This window comes from Piliocolobus tephrosceles, unplaced genomic scaffold (genome assembly GCF_002776525.5).
Source record: "Piliocolobus tephrosceles isolate RC106 unplaced genomic scaffold, ASM277652v3 unscaffolded_33197, whole genome shotgun sequence".
Taxonomy (NCBI): domain Eukaryota; kingdom Metazoa; phylum Chordata; class Mammalia; order Primates; family Cercopithecidae; genus Piliocolobus; species Piliocolobus tephrosceles.
The window spans coordinates 10-10,534 of NW_022316751.1; the positions used below are offsets into that span (position 1 = coordinate 10).

At 42.6% G+C, this 10,525-nt stretch overlaps 1 protein-coding gene across 1 annotated transcript; it reads left to right on the plus strand.

Moving 5' to 3' along the window:
* Positions 1–697: 697 nt before the first annotated feature.
* Positions 698–10,519, plus strand: LOC113222669 (zinc finger protein 845-like; the record flags this gene model as incomplete). The annotated part of the gene is made up of 3 exons (XM_026452315.2): positions 698–827; positions 2,865–3,002; positions 8,189–10,519. Coding segments are annotated over exons 1-3 (2,599 nt in total), but the record flags the coding sequence as incomplete, so codon positions are not given.
* Between the last annotated feature and the right edge of the window lie 6 nt (positions 10,520–10,525).

Below are 10,525 nucleotides of genomic sequence, written 5' to 3' on the forward strand. Positions count from 1 at the left end.
CTACTGTCAGTTCTGTGCCAGGTGTCAGAGCAAATCTCGTACACGTGTATTTCTGCATCGTTATGGGACTTTAGAAAAAATTCCGCGGTAAATTTTTTAAAATTATTTTTATATTTATGGTTTTACTTTAGGTTTGGGGCTACGTGTGAAGGTTTGTTACACAGGTAAACTAGTGTCATTGGGGTTTGTTGTACAGATTATTTCATCACTCTGGTGTTAAGCCCCGTATCCAAGTTATTTTTTATTTATTTTTTTGAGACTGAGTTTTGCTCTTGTTGCCCAGGCTGGAGTATAATAGCATGAGCTCAGCTCACTATAACCTCCGCCTCCCAGGTTCAGGCAATTCTCCTGCCTCAGCCTCCTGAGTAGGTAAAATTACATGTGTCTGCCACCACTCCTGGCTAGCTTTTGTATTTTTACTAAAGACAGGGTTTCACCATGTTGGCCAGGCTGGTCTTGAACTCCTGACCTCAGGTTTTCCACCTGCCTCGGCCTCCCAAAGTGCTGGGATTACAAGCGTGATCCACCGCGCCCAGCCCCCAAGAGTTATTTTTTCTGCTCCTCTTCTTCTTCCCACTCTCCACCCTCAAGTAATCCCCAGTATCTGTTGTTTTCTTCTTTGTGTTCCAGTAAATATCTTACTTTGATATTTGATCCTGCTGGTTGTAAAAATGTACATGTTGTCGTGTTAGTAAACATGGCTGGCTTGCTCTTTGGCATCTGCATTGGAAATTGGCTCCTTTGCGATTTTTCCCTGTGTAAAGAGTGCCATAGTGGCTGCCTCTGCGCACACCTGCATTACTACAGATATCTGAAGATTCCTCCAGGTCAGGCAGGTGAAAGGGTGATTGCTTCCCCTAGGATGGGGCATTTCCTGTTTTCTTAGATCTGACAAGATTCCCCCCGCCCCCATCTGCCAATGTATCCTCTTCTACCAAGGTGTGATTCCTCTTAAGTTAAATAAAACTTGCTACTTTTTATATTTTTAAAACCTTTCTCTATATGCACACCCACGTACACAAGTATACACACACACACATATATACATATATACACACAAAAATGTATATATTTTGAACATCTTTCATTTTTTGAAAATCTGGGGAAAATGGCAATCCTTTGTATTAACATCTAGTTTGTTGTGAGTCTGTGTAGGTTTTATTATTTTGTAGACATATATATATAAAATGTATTTTCATACTTTGAGTAATTTAGTTTTCATGTGTTTTCTTTTATTTTGAGACTGGGTCTCACTGTGTTGCCCAGGCTGGAGCACAGTGGCACGATCTTAGCTCACTGCAACTTCCACTATCAGGCTCAAGCCATCCTTCTACCTCAGGCTCCCAAGTAGCTGGAACCACAGGTGCCTGCCACCATGCCCGGCTAATTTTTTTTTTTTTTTTGAGATGGAGTCTCTGTTGCCCAGGCTGGAGTACAGTGGCGCGATTTCGGATCATTGCAACCTCTGCCTCCCAGGATCAAGCAATTCTCCTACCTCAGCCTCCCTGGTAGCTGGGATAAGAGGCATGTGCCACTGTGCCAGGCCGGATTTTAGCTTCTGATTCTGATCTTTCACTGTGGACGTTGTCATCTCTCAAGACATCACTCATACCCTGTCTCATCTAGATACTGAATGTCACTTGCATTGTCAATAAACGTTTCTGGGCTGGGTGTGGTGGATCACACCTGTAATCCTAGCACTTTGAGAGGCTGAAGCAGGTGGATCATGAAGTCAGGAGTTTGAGACCAAACTGGCCAATATGGTGAAACCCCATTTCTACTAAAAATACAAAAATTAGCTAAGAGTAGTGGTGCGCACCAGGAATCCCAGCTACTCAGGAGACTGAGGCAGGAGAATCACTTGATCCCGGGAGGTGGAGGTTGCGGTGAACTGAGATGGCACCTTTGCAATCCAGCCTGGGTAACAGAGCAAGACTGTCTCAAAAAGAAAAAAAAGTTTCTAACATTTCTATAAGGAGAAACCTGCATTGATTTTTATTTTATTTTATTTTATTTTATTTCTTTTGAGATGGAGTTTCACTCTTGTTGCCCAGGCTGGAGTGCAGTGGTGCAATCCCGGCTCACCGCAACCTCCACCTCCCTGCTTCAAGCGATTCTCCTTCCTCAGCCTCCCAAGTAGCTGGGATTACAGGCATGAGCCACAACGCCTGGATACTTTTTGTATTTTTTCTTTTTTAGTAGTGACGGGGTTTCTCCACGTTGGTCAGGCAGGTCTTAAACTCCCGACCTCAGGTGATCTGCCTGCCTCAGCCTCCAAAAATGCTGAAATTACAAGCATGAGCCACTGTGCCCTGCTCCTGTATTCATTTCTTTTGTATTATCCACAAACATCAGAAATTCATACTGAGAGGGTATTGTGACCTCTTCAAAAGGTATAATAAGGCCAGGTGTGGTGGCTCATGCCTATAATCGCAGCCCTTTGCAAGGCCTAGGCAGGTGGATCACGAGGTCAGGAGTTCAAGATCAGCCTGACCAACATGGTGAAACTCCGTCTCTACTAAAAATACAAAAATTAGCCAGGTGTGATGGCGCCTGCCTGTAATTCCAGCTACTCATGAGGCTGAGGCAAGAAAATTGCTTGAATCTGGGAGGCAGAGGTTGCTGTGAGCTGAGATTGTGCCACTGCACTCTGGTCTGGGCAACAGAGCGAGACTCTTATCTCAGGAAAAAAAAAAAAAAAAGAAGTGTAATAAAACACAACTCAGAAAACATCATGTGGTTAAACATCCCTTACTTGGCTGTCAGAACTTTCTCTACAATTAAATCCACGCTTTCCCCTCTCTCTTCTTCTCATTTTCTATAAAGATAAGAACTCCTCCCATAACCATTTCCTTAAAATGTGTTTTCATTTCAGGGTCTGTTGACATTCAGGGATGTGGCCATAGAATTCTCTCAGGAGGAGTGGAAATGCCTGGACGCTGCTCAGAGGACTCTATACAGAGACGTGATGCTGGAGAATTACAGGAACCTGGTCTCCCTGGGTGAGGATAACTTCCCTCCAGAAGTGGGGATGCGTCCTTGTGTATCTTTGTATTTTCTCTTTTTTTTTAGATACAGTGTTTCTCTCCCCCAGGGCGGAGTGCAGTGGTGTGATCAGGGCTCAGTGCAATCTTGAATTCCTGGGCTCAAGTGATTGTCCCACCCCAGCCTCCCCCAGTAGCTGGTACAAGTGCGTGCCACCATGCCGAGCTACTTTTTTAGTTTTTTTTTGTTTTGTAGGTGTTGTTTTTGTTTTTGTTTGCAGACATGGTCTTGCTGTGTTGTTGAAGTTGGTCTTGGTATCCTGGGCTCAGCACATCCTCCTTGGCCTCCTGAGTAGCTGGGGTTACAGGTGCCAACCCCCATACCTAATTATTGGTTTTTATTTTTTAAATTTTAGCATATGTGTGTCCTTAGGGCTAATATGAGTCTTCCGTGGACAACATGTACTTGGTTCCTGTTGATTGAGCCAGTCTTTGCCTTCTGAGTGCAGAGTTAAATATTTACATTTGAAGTATTACTGATGGAGAAGACCTTACCGTTGCGTTTCTGTTACATATGATCTGTATTTCTTGTAGGTTTGTTTTTATTCTTCATTTCTCATTTATTACTTTTTGTGTTTAATTGCTTTTTTATGGAGACATGTTTGACTCCCTTCTTATTGACCTTTGTTTGTTTGTTTATGATGGAGTCTCACGCTGTCGCCAAAGCGTCACTGCTGTGTGCGATGTTGGCTCACTGCAGCTGGCTTCACTTCTCGGGCTCAAAAAATTCTTGTGCCCCGGTGGCGCAAGAGTGCCACTGTAATCCCAGCACTCTGGGAGGCCGAGGCAGGCAAATCACCTGAGGTCAGGAGTTCAAAACCAGTCTGGCTAGCATGGCGAAATTCTGTCTCTACTAAAAATACAAAAATTCGTCAGACACGATGGTGGGTGCCTGCAATCTCAGTTACTCAGGAGGCTGATGCAGGAGAGTCCCTTGAACCCGGGAGGCGGAGGTTGCAGTGACCCAAGATCATGCCACTGCACTTCTGCCTGAGCGACAGAGTGAGACCCTGTCTCAAAAAAAATTTTCGTAACCTGCAAAAACTACTCTTTCTCCTCTAGAACTCCTTGTTATTTATGTTAGAATTATTTTGTGTATGTTGCATTTTCAGTATCACATATGTACAGTGTTTTCTCATGCTGTTTTCTTCTAAATAATAGGAAAGAAAGTTGAATTATGAAGAAAAGGTACACTTATACAAGTTTCTGTATCTGTCCTTTTATTTGGTTATTTACTTATTTATTTATTTATGAGACGAAGTTTTGTTCTGTTGCCCAGGCTGGAGTGCAGTGGCACAATCTCGGGTCACTGCAACCTCTGACTTCCGGGTTTAAGTGATTCTCCTGCCTCAGTTTTCTGAGTAGCTGGGATTACAGGCATGTGCCACCAAGCCCGGCTAATTCTGTATTTTTAGTAGAGACAAGGTTTCTCCTTGTTGGTCAGACTGGTCTCGAACTTCCGCCCTCAGGCGGTGATCCACCTGCCTTGGCCTCCGAAAGTACTGGGATTACAGATGTGAACCACCGCGTCCAGCCTGTCTGTCTTTATTTACCTTTACTGGAGAACTTTATGTATATTTGTGGGTGGGAGTTACTCTTTAGACTTCTTTCATTTCTTTCTTTTTTTTTTTTTTTTGAGACTGAGTGTCTGTCTGTTGCCCAGGCTGGAGTGCAGTGGCTCGATCTTGGCTAACTCCACCCTCCGCCTCCCAGATTCAAGTGATTCTCCTGCCTCAGTCTCCCAAGCAGCTGGGACTACAGGCACGTGCCACCACATCCAGCTAATTTTTTTTTTTTTTTTTTCTGTAGAGATGGGGTTTCACCGTGTTAGCCAGGAAGGTGCTGAAAGGATGCTGCTGATCTCCTGACCTCGTGATCCTCCTGCCTCAGCCTCCCAAAGTTCTGGGATTACAGGCGTGAGCCACCGTGCTCAGCCAGCCTCAAAGTTTTTAAAACATGTTATTGTTTTTAGATTGGCTTCAAGTATTGCAAGATTTACAGTTCAGACGCTAAACTTCCTTTGTTTAATCAGATGTGCCAGTCTTCGGTGATGTTGATGATGAGATGCTCCTTTTCCTGTCTCAGTCATTTCACTGTCCTCTCAGAAATAGCTTAGACTGGTCAGCCGAGGTGGCTCACGCCTCTAATCCCAGCAGTTTGGGAGGCCTAGGTGAGTGGATCGCTTGAGGTCAGGAGTTTGAGACCAGTCTGACCAACATGGTGAAACAGCAACTCTACTAAATACAAAGTGGGGTGACTCACGCCTGTAATCCCAGCTCTTTGGGATGCTGAGATGGGTGGATCACCTGATTCAGGAGTTTGAGACCAGCCTGGCCAACATGGTGAAACCCTGTCTCCACTAAAACTACAAACATTTTGTGGGCATGGTGGTGGGTACCTGTTATCCCAAGTACTCGGGAGGCTGAGGCAGGAGAATCACTTGAACCCGGGAGGTGGAGGTTGCAGTGAGCTGACATTGTGCCACTGCACGCCAGCCCGGGTGACACAGTGAGACTCCGGGCTGAGGTGGGAGAATCTCTTCAGGCAGGAGGATCGTGCGACTACACTCCAGCCTGGGTGATAGAGCGTGACTTGGTCTCAAAAACAAACAAAAAAGGAAATAGCTTAAACTGGGAAGTTTATGGCATAGACATTTATTTGTCATGAGTTTGGAAAGTGGGAAATCCAGGAGCAAGGTGCCAGCCAAGTTGGTTCCTGGTGACGGCCTTCCTCGTGGTTGAGCCCAGCCACCTTCCTGCTGTGTCCTGACATAGTGGAAACAGGAACAGGCAGTGAGCTCTTTAATATCTCTTTATTAAATCACTAGTCCTATTCATGAGTAGTCAACACCCATGACCAAATTCTCTCAAAGGCCCCATCTGCAGGAACATCCTATTGGAGAATAAGAACTCTGAATGTGGCTTTTGTTCAATAAGAACATTCAGACCAGGGAGCCTGCATCATATTGTTTATGGTTTTATTGTGCAATTTGTTTTATACAATGTTTTCTCTGATCCCAGTTTATAAATTTTCCCAGTACACAGTCTATGTTTTATATTTTGTGCATAGTGAACTAGATAACTAAGGTCAATGCATATATATAGAATTGCCATATGGCCTGGCTGTTTCATAAATGTAGTTGTGATATCATAGTTGCACCTTTTGACATTGTTAGTCAATTCTTTTTTTTCTTTTTTCTTTTTTTTGAGATAAAGTCTCACCCAGGCTGGAGTGCAGTGGTGCAATCTCGTTTCACTGCAACCTCCGCCTCCTGAGTTCAAACGATTCTCCTGCCTCAGCCTCCTGAGTAGCTGGGATTACAGGTTCCCGCCACTATGCCCAGCTAATTTTTTTGAATTTTTAGTAGAGTTAGGGTTTCACCACATTGGCTAAGCTGCTCTTGAACTCCTGACCTCGTGATCCACCTGCCTTGGCCTCCCAAAGTGCTGGGATTACAGGCAAGAGCCACAGCGCCCAGCCAGTAGTCACTTCTTAATTCCTCATAATGCTGTGTATTTTTTTGATCTCATACATCAGAAGGTAGTGATCCTTAACATGTATTTCAGTTCTTATACTGTATGCTGCTGGTAAGTGGAAATTATGGCTTTCTTTCATTTTTTTGTTTTGTTTTGTTTTTGTTTTGGGACAGAGTGGCGCAATCTCAGCTCACTGCAATTTCTACCTCCTGGGTTGATGCCATTCTCCTGCCTCAGCCTCCTGAGTAGCTGGGACTACTGGCACCCGCCACCATACCCGGCTAATTTTTTTTTTTTTTGTATTTTTAGTAGAAATGGGGTTTCACATTGTTAGCTAGGATGGTCTCGATCTCCTGACCTCATAATCTGCCTGCCTCAGCCTCCCAAAGTGTTGGGATTACAGGTGTGAACCCGGCCGTGGTTTTTTTCTTAACAAAGAATTGTTTAGAATTCCGTTGGCTGTATAAATGTACTTATTATTTGCTTGCTGATTTTATGTGTTATATTACTTTACTAATTAATTTTTATGACTGTACATAAGGCTTTTCGGTATGTGGTATGCAATATAACTGAAACACTCCACTCGTTAGTGTCACAAAGTGCCACCTGGCGCTGTGGCTCACGCCTCTAAAGGAATTTGGGAGGCTCAGGTCGGTGAATTGCTTGAGTCAAAAGTTCCAGGCCAGCCTGTCCAACATGGTGAAACCCCATCTCTACTAAAAATACAAAAATTGGCCAAGCGTGGTGGCGCATGCCTTTAATCCCAGGTACTCAGGAGGCTGAGGCAGGAGAATGGCTTGAGCCCAGCAGGCAGAGGTTGCAGTGAGAAAAGATTGGGCCATTGCACTCCAGCCTCTTGTGACAGAGTGAGACTTCATCTCAAAAATATAAAAATACAAACAATTTTTTTAAATGTCACAACATGCCTTTTCTGCATGAATAGAAGTAATTTTATAACAGTTGTTCAGAAAAATATTGTATTAGCTTTGTTTTTTTTTTTTTTTGAGGTGGACTCTCACTTTGTCACTCAGGCTGAAGCACAGTGGCGCGATCTCAGCTCACGGCAACCTCTGCCTCTTGGACTCAAGCAATTCTTGTGCCTCAACCTCCTGAGTAGCTGGGACTACAGGCATGGGCCACCACGCCTGGCTTAATTTTGTAATGTTTTCTTATCTTCTCAGTGCTATGACTATTTGACAATACAGAATTTTCATTGATTTTGGTTATCCTTACATGAGCTTATTGTGGATTATTTTCCAATATAGTATATTGTGTGGTCCTTTAGCATTTATTTGTATATAATAAATATGCTGTAAATATGAAGAATATGTTTTTCTCTTCATTGATGTGACAGTGATATGTTTTTTGCAAACTCTTATACAGTTTAGGGTCACAGTGGAAAAATACTCCTTACTTCAGGCTTATACACGTTTGTGCCCTGTCAGCGTTTTGACATGATATTGCAAATAGACTTCCGTAGACATTATTTCAAGCACATGTAATCGCCCTTTATTTATTGAAGAATCTTACCCTTTTCTGTTCCTAAACTTTCAAGATAATGTTTGGGAAGTTTAAAATAAGTATTGCTTTTTGTGTCCTATTTACACATTTCAGTATTATATACCATCTGTACTTAAGTGGAAACCTATTGGTGTTTATATTTTGTAGATATCTCTTCCAAATGCATGATGAAGGAGTTCTCATCAACAGCACAAGGCAATACAGAGGTGATCCACAGAGGGACAATGCAAAGACGTGAACCTCATCACATTGGAGATTTTTGCTTCCAGGAAATGGAGAAAGATATTCGTGATTTTGAGTTTCAGTGGAAAGAAGATGAAAGAAATAGCCATGAAGCACCCATGACAAAACTCAAAGAGTTGACGAGTAGTACAAACCGACAGGATCAAACGCATGATGGAAACAAACCTATTAAAGATCAGCTTGGATTAAACTTTCATTTGCATCTATCTGAACTGCATATATTTCAGCCCGAAGGGAAGATTGGTAATCAAGTTGAGAAGTCTATCAACGACGATTCCTTAATTTCAACATCCCAAAGCATTGAGAAGTCTATCAACAATGCTTCTTCATTTTCAACAGCCCAAAGAATTTCTTGTAGGCCCAAAACCCATATATCTAATAACTATGGGAATAATTTCCTGAATTCTTCATTACTCACACAAAAGCAGGAAGTACACATGAGAGAAAAATCTTTCCCATGTACTGAAAGTGGCAAAGCCTTTAATTATAGCTCAGTCTTAAGGAAACATCAGATAATCCCTTTAGGAGCGAAACAGTATAAATGTGATGTGTGTGGCAAGGTCTTTAATCAAAAGCGATACCTTGCATGTCATCGTAGATGTCACACTGGCGAGAAACCTTACAAGTGTAATGATTGTGGCAAGACCTTCAGTCAGGAGTTAACCCTTACATGCCATCGTAGACTTCATACTGGAGAGAAACATTACAAGTGCAGTGAGTGTGGCAAGACCTTCAGTCGAAATTCAGCCCTTGTAATTCATAAGGCAGTTCATACTGGAGAGAAATCTTACAGGTGTAATGAATGTGGCAAGACCTTCAGTCAAACGTCATACCTTGTATACCATCGTAGACTTCATACTGGAGAGAAACCTTACAAATGTGAAGAATGTGACAAAGCTTTCAGTTTCAAATCAAACCTTGAAAGACATAGGAAAATTCATACTGGAGAGAAACCGTACAAGTGTAATGAGTGCAGCAGGACCTTTAGTCGGAAGTCATCCCTTACACGCCATCGTAGGCTTCATACTGGAGAGAAACCTTACAAGTGTAATGAGTGTGGTAAGACCTTCAGTCAGATGTCATCCCTTGTATACCACCGTAGACTTCATACTGGAGAGAAACCTTACAAATGTGAAGAATGTGATGAAGCTTTCAGTTTCAAATCAAACCTTGAAAGACATAAGAGAATTCATACTGGAGAGAAACCTTACAAGTGTAATGATTGTGGAAAGACCTTCAGTCAGACGTCATCCCTTGTATACCATCGTAGACTTCATACTGGAGAGAAACCTTACAAATGTGAAGAATGTGATGAAGCTTTCAGTTTCAAATCAAACCTTGAAAGACATAGGATAATTCATACTGGAGAGAAACTTTACAAGTGTAACGAATGCGGCAAGACCTTTAGTCGGAAGTCATCCCTTACACGCCATCGTAGACTTCATACTGGAGAAAAACCTTACAAGTGTAATGAGTGTGGCAAAGCCTTTCGTGGGCAGTCAGCACTTATTTACCATCAAGCAATCCATGGTATAGGGAAACTTTACAAATGTAATGATTGTCACCAGGTCTTTAGTAATGCTACAACTATTGCAAATCATTGGAGAATCCATAATGAAGAGAGATCTTACAAGTGTAATAGATGTGGCAAATTTTTCAGACATCGTTCATACCTTGCAGTTCATTGGCAAACTCATAGTGGAGAGAAACCTTACAAATGTGAAGAATGTGACGAAGCTTTTAGTTTCAAGTCAAACCTTCAAAGACATAGGAGAATTCATACTGGAGAGAAACCTTACAGGTGTAATGAATGTGGCAAGACCTTTAGTTGGAAGTCATACCTTACATGCCATCGTAGACTCCATACTGGAGAGAAACCTCACAAGTGTAATGAGTGTGGCAAGACCTTCGGTCGCACTTCAGCCCTTGTAATTCATAAGGCAATTCATACTGGAGAGAAACCTTACAAGTGTAATGAGTGTGGCAAGTCCTTCAGTCAGAAGTCATCCCTTACCTGCCATTGTAGACTTCATACTGGAGAGAAGCCTTACAAATGTGAAGAATGTGACAAAGTTTTCAGTCGCAAATCAAGCCTTGAAAAACACAGGAGAATTCATACTGGAGAGAAACCATACAAATGTAAGGTTTGTGACAAAGCTTTTGGGCGTGATTCACACCTGGCACAACATACTAGAATTCACACTGGAGAGAAACCTTACAAGTGTAATGAATGTGGCAAGA